At 44.5% G+C, this 25,168-nt stretch overlaps 1 protein-coding gene across 13 annotated transcripts in view; it reads left to right on the top strand.

Annotated features, from left to right (window-relative positions):
• Window positions 1-25,168, top strand: part of LOC112265640 (unconventional myosin-XVIIIa) — a 143,675-nt gene that overhangs the window by 85,894 nt on the left and 32,613 nt on the right. For all 13 annotated transcript variants that reach the window (XM_042296304.1, XM_042296303.1, XM_042296295.1 and 10 more), the window contains 11 exons: window positions 178-264; window positions 1,979-2,280; window positions 2,400-2,586; window positions 5,789-5,996; window positions 6,163-6,272; window positions 8,193-8,258; window positions 13,273-13,401; window positions 22,029-22,172; window positions 22,489-22,578; window positions 22,777-22,896; window positions 23,354-23,465. In XM_042296304.1, coding sequence (XP_042152238.1) covers window positions 178-264; window positions 1,979-2,280; window positions 2,400-2,586; window positions 5,789-5,996; window positions 6,163-6,272; window positions 8,193-8,258; window positions 13,273-13,401; window positions 22,029-22,172; window positions 22,489-22,578; window positions 22,777-22,896; window positions 23,354-23,465 — 1,555 coding nt within the window. The remainder of the gene's footprint in view (window positions 1-177; window positions 265-1,978; window positions 2,281-2,399; window positions 2,587-5,788; window positions 5,997-6,162; window positions 6,273-8,192; window positions 8,259-13,272; window positions 13,402-22,028; window positions 22,173-22,488; window positions 22,579-22,776; window positions 22,897-23,353; window positions 23,466-25,168) is intronic.

The raw sequence follows: 25,168 nt of genomic DNA, 5'->3' as shown, positions 1-25,168 counted from the left end.
TATTGCCCCCCTACCCTGTATTGTCCTATGTTGTTTTCACACTAAAACGTCTGATTTAGCTTTTCTGATTGTAATGTCATTGTTGTCAGAATGTGTAATTCTATAGGCTCTTACATAAGCGGATCTGAAAATCACTGACTCCAATCACACCTAACCAACCCCTCTGTTCCCATCTAGGAAAACATAGAGCTTGCATTAGATGACATAGAGTCCAGTACCTCAATGTCTGTAGCAGCTATAGACCAAGCATCTACTCAAGCGCTGGTAAGGAGAATCTCTCTGTGCCTCTTTTGTTTGTGGACTTTATCTTGGATTTCATCATGCTATGAGCGTTACATGGGGTTAAACACAGTCTTACTTACTCTTACACTTACCCTTCTTTGCTCCCCTAATTCAAATTGAGTCTTGAACTTTTTGACTGTGTATAAACCATGTCAGGATTATTACCTCCATCCAATTAACTTTTGATTGTTTGTTCTTTTGTTTTTATTTATTTTTATCCTAGCAATTTCTTTTTTATAATTAATCTCACATCATCAAATTCATAAATTGCAGTCAAGTTTGATTCCTTTCCCCCTCGTTGAGTTGAGAGCCTTTTTCAGACAGGGTTGGCTTCTAATTCAGTTTATTTATGAGACGACTCTGCATGGCACGCACTCTTAACAGAAATGTGTTGCATTGATGTGTATTGGCCCGCGAAAGTCACGTTTACCATAATTAGATCAACAGTGAATGAGGATGGGGTCACACAGGAATTGATCGAAAGTTGAGACAAAAGTAAATAACTGTTTTGTGTTAGTGTGTGTGCGGGTTTGCATGCGTGTGTATGAATGAGTGAGTGCACACAGGGCCAAACACAGCTATAAGTCAGACAAGCAAACAAACAGCATTGAAACAGCGGCAGACTTATTGGAAACCAGCTCAAACTCGCCAAAAGTGACATCAAGAAAAGATCAACAGAGCTATAGATCTAGATGAAGAGCGCCTGACAAAATGCAATATTAGATTCCAAGTTATATCCACAGGTCATCCACCTCCAGCCTGCAATGTCAAATACTGTAAAGGCATAGGATCGTTCTGAATAAGAGGTTCTGATCTCTCATCTCTCTCTGAAAAGGATCTGAGATTTACTTGACTTGGCAGTTAATTAGTTGACTGCTACCAACACAGTACAACATATCTGCAGTGCTTCTAGCAGTTGAATAATTAAATTGGCAAAAAAAAAAGGCTATAGTTTCAGTTGCTTGTGAAGTAGCCCTGCCTGCACCTCCCTTCATCCACAGAGAGATGTAATGAGTCCACCAAAGAGTCTACACTCTCACATAGACTAATAACACCGTTCATTATCAAAGTGGACTATCAGAGAGCCAGGTTTCTAAATGCTCCACTGCCCAGGAGTGGATTTGAGTACCAGCTCTATAATGAGGAAGCCATTGGCAAAGACTCATCTCTCTTATAGCTTCTTATTTACCAAACATTATGATTGCCTTTACAAAATGACTTGTTTTGTTACAGAAATGTACAACAGAGATGTTGAATCATATTAGGCCATTTGAACCCTGCTGGTGCATAATTAGAAGTTTCTACAAGTGTCACAGCTAAGCAGGTGTAATGTTATGGCAACACTGGGCCAGGGATAAAGGCCGTGTTGGGACATTTAAACCATGAGTACAAAAATAGGAGACACTAGGTTGCTTTATTGGTTTTGGAGTGTTGGTGTGTATGGAGTTAACAATGTCATGATTGGATGGATGACAGGAGCCGTGGATGACTGGTGGAGTGGAGATGGGTGAGCATCTCTGTGCTGTGGTGGTCTAATGTCAGTGTCTGAGGTTATTGTGAATGCTGCACCTGCATGTTGGACTGAGCTGTGGCCCTAAGCTTTCTGCACAGCTGCTTCACTTGTGTTTGTGTTAGACTCAAGTGATAGATCCCCACCTCTCTAACCTGTGTGTGTGTGTTCCTGTGGGGCTCCCAGGTACGCACCCTGGCGAGGACAGATGAGGCTCGGGGTCTGCTGTGGCTGATGGAGGAGGAGGCTGTGCAGCCAGGGGGCTCTGAGGACACTCTGCTGGAGAGACTCTTCAGTTACTACGGCCCTGACCAGGGGGACAACAAAGGACACGCCCTGCTCCTGAAGAGCGACAAGCCGCATCACTTCCTGTTGGGCCACAGCCACGGGACGGACTGGGTGGAGTACGATGCTCAGGGTTGGCTGAGCCACGCCAAGCAGAACCCCGCCTCCCAGAATGCTGCCACTCTGCTGCAGGACTCACAGAAGTACACATTTAATTCACTGATTGTTCCCCATAGTAGCACTTTTTCAAAGAAAATACACTTACCTCTTTGTCTCTGTCTCTCGCTCTTTCTCTGTCTGTCTGTCTCTCTCTCTCTAACAGGAAGAACATCAGCAGTCTGTTCTCTAGTCGTAGTGGAGGGCCCACAGTGCTGTCTGGCTCTATCGCAGGGTTGGAGGGGGGATCTCAGCTGGCCCTCCGCAGAGCCACTAGCATGAGGAAGACCTTCACAACCGGCATGGCTGCCGTGAAGAAGAAGAGCCTCTGCATCCAGATCAAACTGCAAGTGGTGAGTGGAGCGGAGTCTTTTTTCAATGTTTCTTCCTACCTCTTTGAGGGGGTTTAAGTCTGAGTTTCTCTTAGGATCTTTGTATGACAATTAAGCGTTATACAAATATAACTACAGTCAGGTCCAAAAATATTTGGACATTGGGTTATTATCATGAGCTGAGCTGAAAGTGCATCCTTTCAGCTTTAATTTGAGGGTATGTACATCCAAATCGGGTGAACGGTGTAGGAATTACAGCACTTTCTGTATGTGGTCCCCCCAATTTTAAGGGCTCAAAAGTAAATTGGACAAACTAACATAAATTAAATAGTGAGTTTTAATATTGGTTGCAAATCCTTGGCAGTCAATGACTGCCTGAAGTCTGGAACCCATGGACATCACCAAATGCTTGGTTTCTTCCCTGGTGAAGCTCTGCCTGGCCTTTACTGCAGCTGTCTTCAGTTCCTGCTTGTCCTTGAGGCATTTTGCCTTCGGCAAGTGAAATGCATGCTCAATTGGATTCAATACTTTAAAAAGTATTAGGTTGCTTTCGCAGTATGCGTCAGGTCATTGTCCATCTGCACTGTGAAGCGCCATCCAATGCGTTGTGAAGCATTTGGCTGAATCTTAGCAGATAATATAGCCATAAACACATCATCAATAAATACAAGGGAACCAGTTCCATTGGCAGCCATACATGCCCACGTCATAACACTACCTCCACCAAGCTTCACAGATTAGGTGGTATGCTTTGGATCATGAGCAGTTCCTTCCCTCTTCCATAATCGTCTCTTCCCATCATTCTGGTACAAGTTGATCTTTGTCTCATCTGTCCATAGGATGTTGTTCCAGAACTGGACAGGCTTTTTAGGTGTTGTTTGGCAAACTCTAATCTGTTTTTCCTGTTTTAGAGGCTTACCAATGATTTACATATTGTGGTAAACCGTCTGTATTTACTCTGGTGAAGTCTTCTCGATTGTTGACTTTGACACAGATACGCCTACCTCCTTCAGGGTGTTCTTGATCTGGCCAACTGGGGGTTTTTCTTCACCAGGGAAAGAATTCTTCTGTCATCCACCACAGTTGTTTTCTGTGGTCTTCTGGGCCTTTTGGTGTTCCTGAGCTTACCAGTGCGTTCTTTCTTTTTAAGAATCTACCAAATAGTTGATTTGGCCACACCTATTGTTTTTGCTGTCTCTCTGTTGGGTATATTTAGATTTTTCAGCCGGCAGTGACATTCAGCAGGCAGTGACAGCTCTTTGGGGTTCATATTGAGTGGTAACAGCAACAGATTCCAAATGCAAATGCCAAAAATCAACTCAAGACCTTTTATCTACTTACTTGTAAAAGAACGGATGAAGGAATAACACACACCTGGCCATGGAACGGCTGAGCAGCCAATTGTCCAATTACTTTTGGTCCCTTAAAAAGGGGGGACCACATTTAAATAGTGCTGTAATTCCTACACCGTTCACCCATTTGGGATGTAAATACCCTCAAATTAAAGCTGATTTCAGCTCATATTCATTATTTAATTTCAATTCCAATATGCTATGGTAGACAGCTAAAATAATAATAACTTGGTCATTGTCCAAATATATATGGACTGACTGTACAGTGCCTTGCAAAAGTATTCATCCCCCTTGGTGTTTTTCCTATTTTGTTGCAACCTAAAACACTTTACAACCTAAAACATTTCGAATAGAAAAGTGGTGCATTTACATTTATTCACCCCCTTTGCTATGATACCCCTAAATATGATCTGATGCAACCAATTACCTTCAGAAGTCACATAATTAGTTAGATTGCGCACAGGTGGACTTTATTTAAGTGTCACGTGATCTGTCACATGATCTCAGTATATATACCTGTTCTGAAAGGCCCAAGAGTCTGCAACACCACTAAGCAAGTGGCACCACCAAGCAAGTGGCACCATGAATACCAAGGAGCTCTCCAAACAGGTCAGGGACAAAGTTGTGAAGAAGTACAGATCAGGGTTGGGTTATAAAAAAATATCAGAAACTTTGAACATCCCACGGAGCACCATTAAATCCATTATTAAAACATGGAAAGAATATGGCACCACAACAAACCTGCCAAGAGAGGGCCGCCCACCAAAACTCACAGACCAGGCAAGAAGGGCATTAATCAGAGAGGCAAAAAAGAGACCAAAGATAACCCTGAAGGAGCTGCAAAGCTCCATCGCGGAGATTGGAATATCTGTCCATAGGACCACTTTAAGCCGTACACTCCACAGAGCTGGGCTTTACAGAAGAGTGACCAAAAAAAATACATTGCTTAAGAAAAAAATAAGCAAACACATTTGGTGTGGGAGACTCACCGAAAACATATGGAAGAAGGTACTCTGGTCAGATGTGACTAGAATTAAGCTTTTTGACCATCAAGGAAAACACTATATCTGGCGCAAACCCAGCACCTCTCATCACCCCAAGAACACCATCCCCACAGTGAAGCATGGTGGTGGCAGCGTCATGCAGTGGGGATGTTTTTCATCAGCAGGGACTGGGAAACTGGTCAGATTTGAAGGAATGATGGTGCTAAATACAGGGAAATTCTTGAGGGGAAACCTGTTTCAGTCTTCAAGAGATTTGAGACTGGTATGGAGGTTCACCTTCCAGCAGGATAATGACCCTAAGCCATACTGCTTATGCAACACTTGAGTGGTTTAAGGGGAAACATTTAAATGTCTTGGAATGGCCTAGTCAAAGCCCAGACCTCAATCCAATTGAGAATCTGTGATATGACTTAAAGATTGCTGTACACCAGCGGAACCCATCCACCTTGAAGGAGCTGAAGCAGTTTTGCCCCAGTGGTTAGATGTGCCAAGCTTATAGAGACTTGCAGCTGTAATTGCTGCAAAAGGTGGCTCTACAAAGTATTGACTTTGCGGGGGTGAATAGTTATACATGCTCAAGTTCTGTTTGTCTTATTTCTTGTTTGTTTCACACAAAAAATATTTTGCATCTTCAAAGTGGTAGGCATGTTGTATAAATCAAATAATACAAACCCCTCCAAAATCCAGTTTACTTCCAGGTTGTAAGGCAACAAAATAGGAAAAATGCCAAGGGGGTGAATACTTTCGCAAGCCACTGTATATAAACATTTATATTTATACATGCAAATGTGCACAAACTTAAGTCTTTGTTTTTATGCTTGTGTGTGAGTGGAAATGCTTTAACTCCCTGTCCTCTTGTTTCTCCAGGATGCTCTGCTGGACACAGTACGCAGGTCCAGAGTTCACTTTGTCCACTGCCTACTGCCCAAGGCAGATGCGGTGGGGGTGGGTGGGGAGCCGCGCGTGGCCCACGGAGAAAGCTGCGACTCAGGCCTCATGCAGCTGGATGTGGGCCTTCTGAGGGCTCAGCTCCGTGGATCGAAGCTTATTGACGCGCTGCGCATCTACAGGCAAGGTAGGACTGGACACCCCACAAGTCAAGCTGAGTCATAGGAGGGACACCACCCAAGTCAAGCTGAGTCATGGGAGGGACATTTTCCCCCTTAATTCTTCTTATTGAATTGTATAATTAATCAAAATGATTAAATAAATGTTGACCTTGTGCTGTCTTTTCCAAAAAGGATACCCTGATCACATGGTGTTCTCTGAATTCCGTCGCCGCTTCGATGTGTTGGCACCCCACCTGACCAAAAAGCACGGGCGCCACTACATCGTCACAGACGAGAAGCGGGTGAGTGTCGAGACGTTCCCTTCACCTCGTAAACGAGGGATAATATAAAAGCCTCCCTCTCTTCTCCCTCCCTCCCTCCTCCTAGATCTGCTCTTGTGTGTAATTAATTATGATTACACTGGTTGGCAGCATATGGCTGGTGTGCTGATTATTTACGTGCAGCACAGAGAGCTCTCTCGCTCTCTCTAACTCTGTCCTCCCCTTCATCTCTTCTTCCGCTCTCTCTGTCTTCAGTACCAACTGTATAGTGTAATAGTTAAAAAGCTATTAACCTACCCTACCTACTCAGATGTGTGGTTAAAAGTTCTGAGTCTAGCAAAAAGAAATCTGATGTAGAAATATGTTAATTATTAACGGATGTAGCTGGAATTGAAGAAATGGAATAGACAGTATCTTGGCTGAAAAGTGTTATTTTCATTGTTGTGTAAGGAGGTTGTGTTTTTGAAGTAGGGCAGTTAAAGAGATCCACTGTCACAGCTAAAACATACAGTGAGCTATGGAAGAGTTAAAGAGGAAACCAGACTCCTTGGAGACATGCAAAGAAAGAATAGCCTGCTCTGAAATAATGAATGGACAAAAAGGTACTTCATTCTCTGAGGATAGACAAACCAAGCGGGAGAGAGGGAGTTATAGAGAACTCAAACAAAGCACCCTTTCTCAGAGTTGGAAGCCTGTCTGTCACTTCCTCTTAGCTTGGGCTGTATGGCTGTGTTACTGTAGCTGTTTTACTGTTGCTGTGTTACTGTGGCTGTAGTGACTTCATCTGTTTACCTACCAGACCCAGTGCTCTTGCTGAGATCATCTTTGTCAAAAGTCCTTTAAGTAACTGTCCACTTTTAAAAGTTAGTATTATTTTAGCTCAAACCCAAATAATGTGGTTGACTCATCCTATAATTGTATTTGTGGCCAAACCATAAATAAAATAAATACTTTAAAAAAACGCCTCATACAGGCTGTTTAACAAATGCCTGCCATTTCCTCTGAGAGGATGTCATTCTCCTGATGAGGATAAGCTGGCCAATCAGTGGGCTACTCATATGAATACTTTTAATGACCAGTATACACCCACATCATTCTGTTGTTGGGAGGAGAACACAGAAAAACTGCTTTTTAACATACTTTATTACAATTTTTTGGAAGAAACTATTTCACTCATTATAGTTCATTCTAGGTCACATTTCATTGAATTCTGGAAACACTGGACAGTTACTTTAAAACAGCTAATTCAGTTCAACTCCCTCCCTCGAGGCTACAGCTGTCTTCCAACTTAACTTTGTACTCAAACGTTAAAGACCCTCCGCCTCTCCAGAGACTGATTTAGATACAGTACACAGTCCATATTTAGACTTCTGTCACAGTAGTGACCTGAATCAAATCTAATTTTATTTGTTACATTCGCCTATATACAACAGGTGTAGATCTTACCGTGAAATGCTTACTTACTAGCCCTTAACCAACAATGCAGTTAAGAAAATAGAATTTAGAAAATATTTACTAAATAAACTAAAGTAAAAAATGTATTTAAAAAAGCAACAATAAAATAACGAGGCTATATACAGGGGGTATCGGTACCGAGTCAGTTTGCAGGGGTACAGGTTAGCCAAGGTCATTTGTACATGTAAGTAGGGGTAAAGTGACTATGCATAGATAATAAACCATGAGTAGCAGCAGTGTAAAAACAGAGACAGGGAGGTTACAGATAGCTTGCTTGGTGCCTTAGCTGTAGCATTGTTCACTGGTTGTTTTGGTCTGCAGTCTCCTGTTGGATAGGCTGATGTTAGGGGAGCGTGCCTGTTGCTATGACGCTATGTGCAGTCCTTTGGGACGACGACAGAGGGGAGCTGACTTTACCAAAGCACTGTCTGTCTGTTTGTCCGTTCTCTTCATTGATCTGTCTGTCTGTCCATCTGTTTGTTTCAGGCTGTGGAGGAGCTGTTGGAGTCTCTGGACTTGGAGAAGAGCAGTTACCACATGGGCCTGAGCAGGGTAAGTAACACACACACACACACACACACACACACACACACACACACACACACACAGACAGACACTGCATCTCAAAACACACATTATCTATGTCTCAAAACTTAAGAGAAGTTCCATTAGGAGAGAATATGTAAACTAATAATGAACTATGTATAAACCATTAATAAATGCCCCGGAAAAGTGTTATGGCAAGTGACGCTGACAATACGTGTGAAGGCTCAGCAGAGTCTAAATCAGGCCCAAGGTGTTCTATCTCTGCCTGGGAGCAGTGATTAAAAAAAGTACCCAATTTTCATACTTGAGTAAAAGTAAAGATTAAAATACATTTTTACTTTACTTAAAAGAAAATGACTCAAGTAACAGTGAAAGTCACCCAGTAAAATACTACTTGAGTAAAAGTTTAAAAGTATTTGTTTTTAAATGTACTTAAGTATCAAATGTATAAATAATTTTAAAATGTCTTATATTAAGCAAACCAGACCACACGATTGTATTGCTTTTTAAATGTACAGATCGCCAGGGGCACAGATCAACACTCAGACACAATTTACAAACTAAGCATTTGTGTTCAGATGTTCTCTTGATAGGTGCTGTAACGAGTGCTCTGAGAGTTGGGAAGCAAGTTCAGGAAGTGAGTGTTTTAATAAATAAACGTAACATAATACAAAACAAGAAAACACAAACAACGCACAGATATGACACAGAAACAGAATCAATAAGTCTGGTGAAGGAACCAAAGGGAGTGACATACAGTGCCTTGAAAAGTATTCATCCCCCTTGGCATTTTTCCTATTTTATTGCATTACAACCTGTACTTTAAGTAGATTTTTATATGGGTTTCATGTCCAAATGTCCAAATTGGTGAAGTGAAATGGAAAAAAATACTTGTTTCAAAAAATAAAACTTTTAAAAAACGGAAAAGTGGTGCGTGCATATGTATTCACCCCTTTGCTATGAAGCCCCTAAATAAGATATGGTACAACCAATTACCTTCAGAAGTCACATAATTCGTTAAATAAAGTCCACCTGTGTCCATTCTAAGTGTCACATGATCTCAGTACATATACACCTGTTCTGAAAGGCCCCAGAGTCTGCAACACCACTAAGCAAGAGGCACCACCAAGCAAGCGGCACAATGAAGACCAAGGAGCTCTCCAAACAGGTCAGGGACAAAGTTGTGGAGAAGTACAGATCAGGGTTGGGTTATAAAAAAATATCAGAAACTTTGAACATCCCACGGAGCACTATTAAATCCATTATTACATTTTTTAAGAGTTTGGAACCACAACAAATCTGCCAAGAGAGGGCCGCCCACCAAAACTCAAGGACCAGGCAAGAAGGGCATTAATCAGAGAGGCAACAAAGAGACCAAAGATAACACTGAAGGAACTGCAAAGCTCCACAGTGGAGATTGGAGTATCTGTCCATAGGACCACTTTAAGCCGTACACTCCACCGAGCTGGGCTTTATGGAAGAGTGGCTAGAAAAAAGCCATTGCTTAAAGAAAAATATAAGCAAACCCATTTGGTGTTCGCCAAAAGGCATTTGGGAGACTCCCCAAATATATGGAAGAAGGTGCTCTGGTCCGATGAGACTAAAATGTAGCTTTTTGGCCATCAAGGAAAATGTCTGGCGCAAGCCCAACACCTCCCATCACCCTGAGAACACCATCCCCACAGTGAAGCATGGTGGTGGCAGCATCATGCTGTGGGGATGTTTTTCATTAGCAGAGACTGGGAAACTGGTCAGAATTGAAGGAATGATGGATGGCGCTAAATACAGGGAAATTATTGAGGGAAACCTGTTTGTCTTCCAGAGATTTGAGACTGGTATGGAGGTTCACCTTCCAGCAGGACAATGACCCTAAGCATGCTGCTAAAGCAACACTCAAGTGGTTTAAAGGGGAAACATTTAAATGTCTTGGAATGGCCTAGTCAAAGCCCAGACCTCAATCCAATTGAGAATCTGTGGTATGTCTTAAAGATTGCTGTACACCAGCAGAACCCTTCGAACTTGAAGGAGCTGGAGCAGTTTTAAATTGAAGAATGGGCAAAAATCCCAGTGTCTAGATGTGCCAAGCTAATAGAGACATACCCCAAGAGACTTGCAGCTGTAATTGCTGCAAAGGGTGACTCTACAAAGTATTGACTTTGGGGGTGTGAATAGTTACAGTATGTAGTTTTCAGTTTTTTTGTGTTATTTCTTGTTTGTTTCAAAATAAAACATATTTTGCATCTTCAAAGTGGTACAGTAGGCATGTTGTGTAAATCAAATGATACAACCCCCCCCCCCCGCAAAAAAATATATTTTAATTCCAGGTTGTAAGGCAACAAAATATAAAAAATGCCAAGGGGGGTGAATACTTTTGCAAGCCACTGTATATAGGGAAGGTAATCAGGGAAGTGATGGAGTCCAGGTGAGTCTTACACGCAGGTGCGCGTAATGATGATGACAGGTGTGCGCCATAACGAGCAGCCTGGTGACCTTGAGGCCAGAGAGGGAACACACGTGACAAGTGCGTAAATTAGACCATTTTCCTGTCCTGCTAAGCATTCATAATGTAAAGAGTACTTTTGGGTGTCAGGAAAAATGTAAGAAGTAAAAAGTACATTATTTTACTTAGGAATGTACAGTAGTGGAGTAAAAGTTGTCAAAAATATAAATAGTTAAGTACAGATACCCCAAAAATCTAGTACTTAAAAGTATTTTTACTGAAGTACTTTATACCACTGCCTGGTGTACCATCTGTTTACCCAGCATGCCCTTCTCACTGGAATCATGGGTCCTCTGCTGTGGCGCTGGTTCCTGGCTGGGTCCCTGGGCTGGCAGCCTTTGTCTGTTAGTTGGCGGTTGGCGACACTGGGAAACAATTACCCCCCAATTCCCTCCTGTTGCTCCCTGTAGCCATTGATTTTGGCATGCGATAGCTCTCTTTGTTTGTGGAGCTTCGTCGTGACACGCCGATAACCCTCCACAAACACCAATCAGCACAGTGAGAGTCAAACCTTTCAGATGCAAAAGCGAAAAACCAAAGTAAAAGACAGCCTGATAAATTGCTAATTAGCATAGGAGGCTTTTTCTGAATGTCTCCGGTATAGAGGACAGTGAGAAGTATTGTTCTGAAGTAAACAGTAGGAAAAGGGTGTTTAGGGAAGTTTGACATTGGCTGTGTGTGTGTGAGTGTGTGTGTGTGTGTGTGTGTGTGTGTGTGTGTGTGTGTGTGTGTGTGTGTGTGTGTGTGTGTGTTTCTTCCCATCTCTCGTCATGCTGAGAAAAATGGACGACTGACAAAACAATAAGCCCCAAGTGACCTCAGCCAACCTTTAGAGTTGCATTCAGAGACAAAGAGGTCCAATATGTTCCCCATGTTCCTTCGCCCACGCTGACAGTCATTGCTATGCAGAAGGTCATCCTGCTAGGGGGGAAGGCCTGTGTGACGGGGCCTTTTACTGTGACACCACACATATCCCATTGGCGTTTCTTAGCGGTTGCATCACTTGCGGGTCGTGATGGTGGGCGGGAAAGTCACAGGCTGGAGAGTATTCTCTCAGCTCCTCATCATGATGTGATAGTGTGTCTGTGTTCTACTCAATCTACCGCATCGGGAATAGGGAAAGGGGGATAACTAGTCAGTTGCACAACTGAATGCATTCAACCGAAATGTGTCTTCCGCATTTAACCTCTGAATCAGAGGGGTGTGGGGGGCTCCCTTAATCGACATCCACATCTTCGGCGCCCGGGGAACAGTGGGTAAACTTCCTTGCTTAGGGGCAGAACGACAGATTTTTACCTTGTCAGCTCGGTGATTTCAATCTAGCAACCTTCCAGTTACTGGCCCAACACAGGCTACCTGCCGCCCGTACAGTGTATGTTAACAGAATGCCCATACAGTGTATGAAAAGTCCTATACACCTGACAATAGAGGTATCAAACTCAAGCCGATGTGGAGGTATTCTCTGGAGGTGAAGACATCCCTTTGCAGTTGCATGCGTTGCCCTACGGCAGAGAAGTGTGGGTGTGTTGGTGCTGTGTGTTTTTACCGTGCCCAGCCCACTCCCTTCATGTGATATTTGCTTGGCTGTACACACACTTCCCTAAGAGCTCTGAGCTTTGATTGTCTGTGCAGGGTATTGTTTTCTCTCCTCCTGTGCCTCTGATAGAGGATAATAGGTGGTTAAGGGCCCTGGAGTACTGTGATAGATAAATCCTGATGCATCATGATGAAATTGCTGCATAACACCACCACAGCTCTTATCTTCAGGAGCCGCTTGGAGAAATCTGAACAAAACACTCTGTGGACTAACCATCCCAATAGTTTTTTTTTAGATGAAGAAAACACAGTGCCTATGACTAACTGGAGATGATGGCTAAATCCAAGAGAAGTTTCACCATAAACTTTCCCTGTCATTTTAGAGTTTCCCCAGAAACTTCCTGTCTTTGTTAGTTTACTTTCTGTAACCGTAGCAGCCGCATATGTTGGTAACACAAGGGATTTTAATGAGGATTTTGTGAAGTTAAGCATAGCTCTCCTGCGAACACTATTAGCATGCTAATGCAATTAGGCAGCATTCAAAGAGTTTCATGAGCTCTCAGCTCTGGCCTGAGAAACTGTAGGGAAGTCCACCAGCAGCTCCCCACCCAATCTCCCAGAGCAGATCAGAGAATGGAAATGACTAAAGTGTTTGAGGTAATCCAACTCAATTAAACGTCCTCACTGTTAACACCATTGAAATGCAAAGTAAACGCAGGACATGATGTAGTTGATATGCAATCCCTGAATCCCCGATGTATGGTTGCAGATTTTTAGTCGGATTCCAACTCGGCAACGTTGAATCATGTAAAAACAAATGAATGTAATTTTTCATTTGTAACCCACAATGACCCCAAACGAAAAAGTTGTATGTTTCTGTACTTCTATTCCATAGTATTGTGCAACCTTGCACACACACATATGCTCCATGTCCGAGCATTAGTGTCCTGATTAATCAGCATCTAACTGTATATCTCGCTCCAGGTGTTCTTCAGAGCTGGGACCCTGGCCAAACTGGAGGAGCAGAGGGACGTCCAGACCAGACGCAACATCACCATGTTCCAGGCTGCCTGCAGAGGATACCTGGCCAGACAGGCCTTCAAGAAGAGGAAGGTGAGTGAGCGCTCTCAACCCGGGCAAGTAGTCCTTACCAACCCAAAGCCCAGCTCAGATTAGATGACAAAAGGAGCAAAACTGACTATAGATCAGTAAAACTGACCGTTTCTTGCCGCTGGATCACGTCACACAGTGCAGGTAGCTAATGCCTACACTCACAGCCAATGCTGAAGAGCTGTGTATCCTCCTGCTTCTCTGGGACCCCCACATTCCCTGAATCACCACACCAGAACAAACTCACAATTCTCAAAGTAATTGTCAATAAAAGCCTTTGACACTTATGAAATGCTTGAAATATACTTAGTAACATCTGACAAAAATATCTAAAGACACTGAAGCAGCAAACTTTGTGGAAATTAATATTTGTGTCATTCTCAAAACGTTTGGCCATGACTGTGGCGCGTGAGTTTCACGTTTGGGGAAGATCATTTTCACAATAAAAATGTGCCATTATAATAAAGCATTACATGCATAATTGAGTTTCCGGTCACTTTGGATAATGGTGTTTTCCGCTAATGGAATGTTTGCGCTTATAGGCTACTACCATGTACGCATTGCTGCGCTTATAGGCTACTACCATGTACGCATTGCTGCGCTTATAGGCTACTACCATGTACGCATTGCTGCGCTTATAGGCTACTACCATGTACACATTGCTGCGCTTATAGGCTACTACCATGTACGCATTGCTGCGCTTATAGGCTACTACCATGTACACATTGCTGCGCTTATAGGCTACTACCATGTACACATTGCTGCGCTTATAGGCTACTACCATGTACGCATTGCTGCGCTTATAGGCTACTACCATGTACACATTGCTGCGCTTATAGGCTACTACCATGTACACATTGCTGCGCTTATAGGCTACTACCATGTACGCATTGCTGCACTTATAGGCTACTACCATGTATGCATTGCTGCGCTTATAGGCTACTACCATGTACGCATTGCTGCGCTTATAGGCTACTACCATGTACACATTGCTGCGCTTATAGGCTACTACCATGTATGCATTGCTGCACTTATAGGCTACTACCATGTATGCATTGCTGCGCTTATAGGCTACTACCATGTATGCATTGCTGCACTTATAGGCTACTACCATGTATGCATTGCTGCACTTATAGGCTACTACCATGTATGCATTGCTGCACTTATAGGCTACTACCATGTATGCATTGCTGCACTTATAGGCTACTACCATGTATGCATTGCTGCACTTATAGGCTACTACCATGTATGCATTGCTGCACTTATAGGCTACTACCATGTATGCATTGCTGCGCTTATAGGCTACTACCATGTATGCATTGCTGCACTTATAGGCTACTACCATGTATGCATTGCTGCGCTTATAGGCTACTACCATGTATGCATTGCTGCACTTATAGGCTACTACCATGTATGCATTGCTGCGCTTATAGGCTACTACCATGTGCACATTGCTGCGCTTATAGGCTACTACCATGTATGCATTGCTGCACTTATAGGCTACTACCATGTATGCATTGCTGCGCTTATAGGCTACTACCATGTATGCATTGCTGCACTTATAGGCTACTACCATGTATGCATTGCTGCACTTATAGGCTACTACCATGTATGCATTGCTGCGCTTATAGGCTACTACCATGTATGCATTGCTGCACTTATAGGCTACTACCATGTATGCATTGCTGCACTTATAGGCTACTACCATGTATGCATTGCTGCACTTATAGGCTACTACCATGTACACATTGCTGCGCTTATAGGCTACTACCATGTACGCATTGCTGCGCTTATAGGCTACTACCATGTACACATTGCTGCGCTTATAGGCTACTACCATGTACGCATTGCTGCGTACATATGTGAAGAAATAGCCTAGTAGTTTATCAACATTTTAAGCTAAACATTCTGATCTGTTGCATCAGCCACATTGCATATAAAAGGTTTGTATTAATTTGGGATCTATCGCAACCCACAACTGTCCCAGACTGTTTGGAATATTTATTTATTACACAGAATAGAATAGGTTGACTTTCGTACAGTGGGGGATAGTAGATTGACATAGGCTAGTGCTTTTGCTGTTCTTTCTGCCTACTCATCTTGTTGGCTGATGGAAAAATATCTTACATATGCACCTCGGAATTGTATAAGGACGTCCGCAGTTGCATCCCCGATGTGTCTGTCTTAACTTGTAGCCTGTGAGAAAGACCCGATCTTGTGCCCGGGAGCCATGTGAGTGAGAGGCACTTCGGATTGCGCAGAACACTCAGAGAGAAGGGCACAACGTATCACACTCAGAGAGAAGGGCACAACGTATCACACTCAGAGAGAAGGGCACAACGTATCACACTCAGAGAGAAGGGCACAACGTAGCACACTCAGAGAGAAGGGCACAACGTATCACACTCAGAGAGAAGGGCACAACGTATCACACTCAGAGAGAAGGGCACAACGTATCACACTCAGAGAGAAGGGCACAACGTATCACACTCAGAGAGAAGGGCACAACGTATCACACTCAGAGAGAAGAGCACATCGTATCACACTCAGAGAGAAGGGCACAATGTATCACACTCAGAGAGAAGGGCACAACGTATCACACTCAGAGAGAAGGGCACAACGTATCACACTCAGAGAGAAGGGCACAACGTATCACACTCAGAGAGAAGGGCACAACGTAGCACACTCAGAGAGAAGGGCACAACGTATCACACTCAGAGAGAAGGGCACAACGTATCACACTCAGAGAGAAGGGCACAACGTATCACACTCAGAGAGAAGGGCACAACGTATCACACTCAGAGAGAAGAGCACAACGTATCACACTCAGAGAGAAGGGCACAACGTATCACACTCAGAGAGAAGAGCACAACGTATCACACTCAGAGAGAAGGGCACAACGTATCACACTCAGAGAGAAGGGCACAACGTATCACACTCAGAGAGAAGGGCACAACGTATCACACTCAGAGAGAAGGGCACAACGTATCACACTCAGAGAGAAGAGCACAACGTATCACACTCAGAGAGAAGGGCACAACGTATCACACTCAGAGAGAAGGGCACAACGTAACACTCTGAGCCGCAGAAGGCATGGATTTTTTTAGGGTGCATTACGGCCACTAAGGGGATGTCGCCATGAAATTCGAGGCATTATCAAGTGCTTGTCTAATTGGGAATGAGAGACTATTGGAGTGTGTACAGCCTGTACAAAAAAACTAAGCAGAGCTCAGGCCTTTCAAGCTACTTTTTTGAAATCATCATTAGTCGTATCATGCAGCCTTACAATCTATTAAAAATGAAAACATATAGCCCAACGTTTGTAGAACAACTAAATTTACATTAATAACTCTACATTAAGCATATAGGAATACCTATTTCTTTATTAACGGCTAAATACAGATTAGCCGCATGTGCTCAATCCCTTATCGTTTGGAGAAAATATTCATATTTTATTCAGGTTTGTTCAATTTTATTCAGCTTTGTTCAATTTTATTCTTCATACAATAAAATGATGTAAAAATAATGCTACAGAATTATAAGCCAATCTTGTCTGCTAAATGAACTGGTGTAGCCCACAGCCATTTGGCATAGCCACATCAGCCCCTGTACCCTGCCTTTCCCAACAACCTTTCTGTCAAAGCATGTTCTTGGTGGCTGGCACAATGGAGTGGTGGGGGCAACTGGAGGGGGTAAACAGTGGGACTGGTCTTTCTACAGGGTGTGATTATTATTGTAGACGCCTGTCATAATCCCTGCTCCAGTCATGAGGGGGAGGTCTGGGACTGGAGAGAGGCAGGGGCAGGGCTGTGTGGGTATGTGTGTGTGTGTTTGGCGGATGACAACAGTCCACCCTGCATGCGCCACCACACCAGAGTGATCTAGACGACCAGGAATATAACACCCTCCACTGAGTGACTGGATCCACTGGTGGGGATCTGTTCAGCTTTGTGTGTTGTCCTGTCGTGTGTGTGTGTGTGTGTGTGTGTGTGCTTGTCTGTGTGTGTGTTGTCTGTGTGTGTGTTGTCTCTGTGTTTGTCTGAGTGTGTGAGGGAGAGGCAGTGGTTAGCATGTGTGAACTAACATAGACCTGTGTATGAGTATGCAATGTGTACGTGTGTGGCAGTAGCCTACATGTGAGTCTTGGATTGTCCATGTGTGTTTGGAGAGATTGGGATTCGACCACTGTGTCTTCCCTGCCATCCCCATCTCTGGTAGTTATTGGGCTCAAGGTTGCTGTCTGTAAATTGCTTTTCAAGGACAGTGGGCTTATCTTCATGGCTCTGCCTCCTGTGTAGGAGTCCTGCCTGTTTCATTTGATTGCTGCCTCTCTTTGTAAGTTGTTTACCTTGATTGTTTGTTTTGATTTAGGATTAGGATATTGATAGTTTGCATTGTTGGAGACGTGTTTAGTTGTAGTTGTAAACGTCTCCACTATGAGTGACTGTCATTCCTCACAGTGTGGCTGGCCGAGGGTCAGTCAGGACTGGAGAGTGTTGTGTAATGTTGGGAGGTAGAGATCTTCTTGGGTTCAAAAAGTTGGACCTGTTCCGAAATGGACCTGGAGCTTTCACACCCTGACCCGATATGCTTAAATATATTTTTTAAATATAGAGACCCCTTCCGGACAGACCCAAGGACAACTAGACCCGTTCCATATAGACCTGGTCTGGATCCGAGTGAGGGAAGCAGCATAAAAGCTCTTTATTTAAGATACTTTATTAACTGGAGCTGGTCAAATGTGAGAGGAGGGGAAAGAGAGTAGCCGCTCTAGCAGGCGGGGAGGAGGGAGGGAAAGAGAGTAGCCGCTCTAGCAGGCGGGGAGGAGGGAGGGAAAGAGAGTAGCCGCTCTAGCAGGCGGGGAGGAGGGAGGGAAAGAGAGTAGCCGCTCTAGCAGGCGGGGAGGAGGGAGGGAAGAGATAGCCGCTCTAGCAGGCGGGGAGGAGGGAGGGAAAGAGAGTAGCCGCTCTAGCAGGCGGGGAGGAGGGAGGGAAAGAGAGTAGCCGCTCTAGCAGGCGGGGAGGAGGGAGGGAAAGAGAGTAGCCGCTCTAGCAGGCGGGGAGGAGGGAGGGAAAGAGAGTAGCCGCTCTAGCAGGCGGGGAGGAGGGAGGGAAAGAGAGTAGCCGCTCTAGCAGGCGGGGAGGAGGGAGGGAAGAGAGTAGCCGCTCTAGCAGGCGGGGAGGAGGGAGGGAAAGAGAGTAGCCGCTCTAGCAGGCGGGGAGGAGGGAGGGAAAGAGAGTAGCCGCTCTAGCAGGCGGGGAGGAGGGAGGGAAGAGAGTAGCCGCTCTAGCAGGCGGGGAGGAGGGAGGGAAAGAGAGTAGCCGCTCTAGCAGGCGGGGAGGAGGGAGGGAAAGAGAGTAGCCGCTCTAGCAGGCGGGGAGGAGGGAGGGAAGAGAGTAGCCGCTCTAGCAGGCGGGGAGGAGGGAGGGAAGAGAGTAGCCGCTCTAGGGCGGGGAGGAGGGAGGGAAAGAGAGTAGCCGCTCTAGCAGGCGGGGAGAGGAGGGAGAGAGTAGCCGCTCTAGCAGGCGGGGAGGAGGGAGGGAAGAGAGTAGCCGCTCTAGCAGGCGGGGAGGAGGGAGGGAAAGAGAGTCCGCTCTAGCAGGCGGGGAGGAGGGAGGGAAAGAGAGTAGCCGCTCTAGCAGGCGGGGAGGAGGGTGGGAAGGAGAGTAGCTGCTCTAGCAGGCGCGGAGGAGGGAGGGAAAGAGAGACTGCGCACTAAAGTAGACCTATAGCTGCCATAGCTAGGTTATTTATCATGAAATATGTTTACTTAGTACCTGTCTTGACTACATCAAACCGGGAGAAGCAAGTTAAGCTAGCTATGCTAATTGAGGCTACAGTACATGTGCTTTCCCATCCTACAGTTACAAATAACAACGCTATTCAGAATATTTATTAGCAGCCTACCTGTTGGCTCTTGGTCGTTGTAGCCTATCCTTCTTCTTTAACTTTTAATTCTGTCATTTTAATTTAATCTTTCATTGATTAGATATCTTCTAACTTTTGCTACGCGGAGGCTCTATGACTGTAGCCTATTGCTGCTTTGATGACTTATGATTGGCCAACAACAAGCTACACGCGCCATGCTCCACTCTCGTGATAAGCAAGAGCAGCAGGATAAAGGAAAGAAGTCTCTCTTTGCTGCAGCAGTCACATTCAGATCTGTACGGGCCCTTCTGGACAAGTCCGAGACCGCTGACAATCATGTCACTTCTGACCCAGACGCTTTACATTATTTCGAATTCTGGATCCAGACCTGCTACGGTCCCGGATTGGGTCTCGGGTATTCTCAGGTATTCGGGTACAGGTGGATCCGTGAAGACCCCTACTGCGAGGGCCAGGGGGCAGGAGGGGAACAATATCACAACTTATTGGCTCTAGAACACTTATCAGAAGGCTTTTGTGAGTCAAATCTCTGCTTTACAATGTGTTTCTGTGTACAGTACAGTTCCCTACCCTCCAGCAGTTATGAAAGGTACATTACCAGTCAAAAGTTTGGACACACCTACTCTAAAGTACAAGGCATTCTGCAGCGATATGATCTCCAATCTGGTTTGCGCTTAGTGGGACTATTATTTGTTTTTCAACAGGATAATGACCCAACACACCTCCAGGCTGTGTAAGGGCTATCAGCCAATCTCAACCCAATTGAGATGGTTTGGGATGAGTTGGACCGCAGAGTGAAGGAAAAGCAGCCAACAAGTGCTCAGAATATGTGGAAACTACTTCAATACTGTTGGAAAAGCATTCCAGAAGCTGGTTGAAAGAATTCCAAGAGTGTGCAAAGATTCCATATGTGCTATTTCATAGTTTTGATGTCTTCACTATTATTCTACAATATAGAAAATTGTAAAAATGTAAGAAAAACCCTTGAAAGAGTAGGTGTGTCCAGATGTTGGACTGGTTACGTTTTGTTCAATGTGTTTTAATTTTGATCATCTGATTCTCAGGAAGTTGAGACAGAAAGAGTAAGTTGAATATTGTTTTATTTAAAGTTGAACTCAACGATGAAGTATCTATTTACACATACGGTGACTTTGCACCATTCCAGCTAAGAAGCCAAGGCATGTTTAAGAGGAAAATGTGTGTTGAGGAGAGTAGTACTGGTGAATATCTGAGGCTTGTGACATATCGAGGTAAGCTGGTTTGATATTTACAGGAAAATGTTCTCCAGCATTGAACAGCTAAGCATGCAGACTCGCATTTGATTACAAGGCAGTGCAGGGTGTTACACTTGAACTTTTGGCCTATATTTCTCAGACACAAGACATGACCATGCAAGTGTTGACTTCCTCGTCTGAACACTGACATCCCCTCTGCCAAAAAATATATATTTGTTTGTTTCTCTCTCTGTCTGTTTGATTGCTCCGGGGGGCTCCCCACACCTTGAAGTCCTCCCAGCCTGAGCCAAACCCTCACAGGGATTTTGTTTTCAAAGCGCTTTGAGGGAGAAAGAGAGGGAGAGAAAGAGGCGGAGAAAGCATGAGAGAAAAGAGCGAGGGAAAGAGTGACGCTGCTCGGAAACGGTGCTTCACCATGGGGGAATAGATGAATAGAAGGGATCCGGCATGGCGTTTGAAGCCCACAGCCTGCTCTCTCTTTGACATTTTGTGGAATGAACTAGCGAAGGCATGGCGAAGCAGAACATGGGTGATTCCTCCGTCAGCCAGTCGGCCCATAGTGTCTAATTAAATCGTTGCCTTAAGACAAAGCTTCTTCCCCGACTGGGAACAAGTGTGTGTCAGAGCATGCATCCGTTACATCTATAGCCCTGTGTGCTCAGCAAAGGCCATGTAGCTGCACAGACACTCAAAAGGAGCTCTGTAAAAGGGGAGACAAAAGTCTGAGTAAAAAGGGAGTGTGAGACAAAGAGAAAGGAATACATTCTGTTCCTGTGTCTCTCTAAGACCATCAATACCTGTTTGACACAGACAGATCCTATTTCTAAACAAAGGCTGCAAGATCCAAGTCTAAATCTCTCTAGTGGTGTAGATGAGCTCTCTGTATGGCTGAGTAACAGAAAGATCAACACTGACATTTTCAATGGGACCCCCCCCTTATTGAGTCTACACAGGATTTGTTAAACTTGTTTAGGTCTAAGCATGACAAACAAACTTTAGGGGGCATAACCTGTATGCCTGTTCAGTCAGTGACTAGGATGGCTAAGAGGCATTTAGGTGCTCTCATGGCGTGACAAATACGTATCGTGTTCTGTCATGGCAACCCCATTGGATGCGGTTGCATTGTGCTGCTCTAATTGGGTTGCCAGATAATGGGTGGTTTATTGGAGATGCCCATGTAGCTCCTCCTAATGCCTTTTTAACAGGCTGCCAAAGTGGTATTGATGTTTGATTTGAATTCTCTGAAGAGCTCTTTCTCAGCTCTTAAACCCAGAAGATCTTTGGAATGTCTTGATTCTAGCTCGCCCAAATTGTCACACTTGATGCAAGTGCCCGTCAACGTGCCAGTAGACAAAGTTACATATTTGATACTTATTTGTGATACATATTTATATCCATGTCAAAGAACTTGAAGAATCCTACATGTTGGCAGACAACTGCAGACACAAACACCCACACACACAGGTTCCTTCGTTGTAAGAACCCTCTGTTCCTCTGCGTGCGTTTCAGATCCAGGACCTGGCTATCCGCTGCATCCAGAAGAACATCAAGAAGAACAAGGGAGTGAAGGGCTGGGCCTGGTGGAAGGTGTTCACCACAGTACGCCCCCTTATAGAGGTCCAGCTCACAGAGGAGCAGATACGTGGCAAAGACGTGAGTACACAAACTATACACACCCTCCATCTACTGTTTATCAGGGGTGTAGTCATTACGCCAAACAGGGATGGAAACTAGCGTTTATATTGGGCAGGTTCAGCAAACAGGGATGGACCTAACTGAATCTGTCCAATAGAAATGCTAGTTTTCATTGCAAAACTGAATATTTTGCAACTGTTTGGAGTAATGATTACACCCCTGCATTTGATTCCCTCCCCCTGCTTTATAGACTATACAGATTTAGCTCCCTCTAATACTGTAATACGTTTTCCCTCTTCCTCCTCCCTCTCTCATTCTGTCTATCTGTTCCCAGGAGGAGATCCAGCAGCTGAAAGGGAGGCTGGAGAAGGTGGAGAAGGAGAGGAACGAGCTGAGACTCAACAGTGACCGCCTGGAGAGCCGGGTACACATACACACACACACACACACTGCGCTGCAGACTAATATAAGAAGACATTGTACCAGCAGCTCTGTCTCTATAAATAAAGGATGAACAGATGAATGTTGTAAGTATGTCATGAAGTTGAACTGTATTGCACTATATGCATAAGACCGGGTGCATGTGTAACCCTCTTGCTAATTGCGATTGTGTGTATGCCAGATCACAGAGCTGTCGTCGGAGCTGGCAGACGAGAGGAACACAGGAGAGTCGGCCTCTCAGCTGCTGGAGTCTGAGACCTCAGAGAGACTGAGACTGGAGAAAGACATGAAGGACCTGCAGGTAAACACTGCCAAGGAGAAATTACACATCCTTAACTGTTGTAGGATGTACACAATTATTTCATTCAACCCATTATTTGAACCAGATAGGTAAATGGAAAACCGATTCTGATTTGCAATAACGACCTTGCCAGTTCTGTTGGCTGAAACGTAATGGTGTAATCAGATTGTTGACCCTGCCTCCCCCAGCCTTTAGTTTTCTATTTGACATTTGACATGATGTTTTTTTTCCGGGTGTTCCAACTAGCTGGGATAGATTTTTCCACTGACTGTTCAGATTGCACATGCTGATGGGCTGGGCTGGGTACAAATGACCTGGCTTCTAGAAATGAGCGATTGTGTCATTTAGAGGAAGTGTGTGTGTGAGAGCAATGTGAGGCCTATCTGTCAGTATTTCTATCTCTGTCTTGGTATAATGTGTTTGTGTATTAATGCATGGCCTGTGGTTCTCTCCCCAGACTAAGTTTGACTCGATGAAGAAGTCTATGGACTCTATGGAGATGGAGGTGATGGAGACCAGACTCCTCAGAGCCTCCGAGCTCAACGGAGAGATGGACGACGACGACACAGGTCAGCGGCACACACACTTGCTTGTTTTACTATCCTTGTGGGGACCAAAACATTTATTTCCATTCAAAATCCTATTTTCCCTAACCCTAAACATAACCCTTAACCTAACCTTAACCCCAAACCCCTAAAACTAAACCTAACTCCTAAATCTAACTCCTAAACCAACCATAATTCGAACCCTAATTGCAACCCTAAACCTAACCCCTAAGCCTAAAATAGCCTTTTTGCTCAAAATGACCCCACTTGTCTGAATTGTCCTTGTTGTACTATCCTTGTGAGGACTCACAAGGATAGTAAAACCAAACCACACACACTGTTGCCATGGTGACAACTTAACACCATGAAAACCAGCACACAAAGGTAGACCCCAAGATCAGGGTGGAAGTAGGCTGTTTCTGGTTGGTGGAATCAAGCTGACCACCCTGTAGACTGATGTGGCTGCCTGAAATCAATGAGAGACAAAAGGTTTATAAGACATGGCGTAGAAATGGATTATAAAAGACAGCAGGCGTCCTCAAATTATATTCGACTGCATGCCGAACAGACTTCCAGCTAGACTGCGAAAGCAGTCTTTGTTTGGCTATTCTGAATGTAGAATAGATTTTGTGTCAACTCTTTTGTTTTTAATTTTCAACACCCCACATTTGAAGTGGAATAGACAACCCTGTTTAAGAGACACTACATGACCAAAAGTATATGTGGACACCTGCTCGTCAAACATCTCATTCCAAAATCATGGACATTAATATGGAGTTGGTCCCCCCTTTGCTGCTATAACAGCCTCCACTCTTCTGGGAAGGCTTTCCACTAGATGTTGGAACATCGCTGACATACCTGGCATCTGCCAAACCCAGATTCATTTGTCAGACTGCCAGATGGTGAAACGTGATTCATCACTCTAGAGAACGCATTTCCACTGCTCCAGTGTCCAATGGAGGTGAGCTTTACACCACTCCAGCCAATGCTTGGCATTGCACATGGTGATCTTAGGGTTGTGTGCTGCTGCTGGGCCATGGAAACCCATTTCATGAAGTTCCCAACGAACAGTTCTTGTGCTGACGTTGCTTCCAGAGACAGTTTGGAACTCGGTAGTGAGTGTTGCAACCGAGGACAGACTATTTTTACTCACTTCAGCACTTGGCTGTCACATTCTGTGAGCTTGTGTGGCTGTATGACGGTGCCACATTGAAAGTCAATGAGCTCTTCAGTACGGGCCATTCTACTGCCAGTGGTTGTCTATGGAGATTGCATGGTTGTGTGCTCGATTTTATACACCTTTCAGCAACGGGTGTGGCTGAAGTAGCCGAATCCACTCATTTGAAGGGGTGTCACATACTTTAGTACATACTGTACATGTACAGGCCATAACAGTCCTGTACCGACTCTAATATGGCTTCAATACAGCGTGATACATTACCTCCTGACTAATGCAAACCCCTTCCATGGTCTAACAGACTTCCTTTCAAACTAGCTATTCAATTTCAACTTAGTTCTATTTGAAGACATATTGAATGCAGTGGAGGTTGCTGAGGGGAGGACAGCTCATAATAATGGCTGGAACAGAGTGGATGGAAACCATGTGTTTGATACCATTCTGCTCCAGCCATTACCACGAGCCCGTCCTTCCCAATTAAGGTGGCCACCAACCTCCTGTGATTGAATTGTGAACTGGTGTGGTTCTTGTAGTGCTGTCCATGACCTGT

This window comes from Oncorhynchus tshawytscha, linkage group LG13 (genome assembly GCF_018296145.1).
Source record: "Oncorhynchus tshawytscha isolate Ot180627B linkage group LG13, Otsh_v2.0, whole genome shotgun sequence".
Taxonomy (NCBI): Eukaryota; Metazoa; Chordata; class Actinopteri; order Salmoniformes; family Salmonidae; genus Oncorhynchus; species Oncorhynchus tshawytscha.
This window is presented reverse-complemented; position numbering and strand designations above follow the sequence as displayed.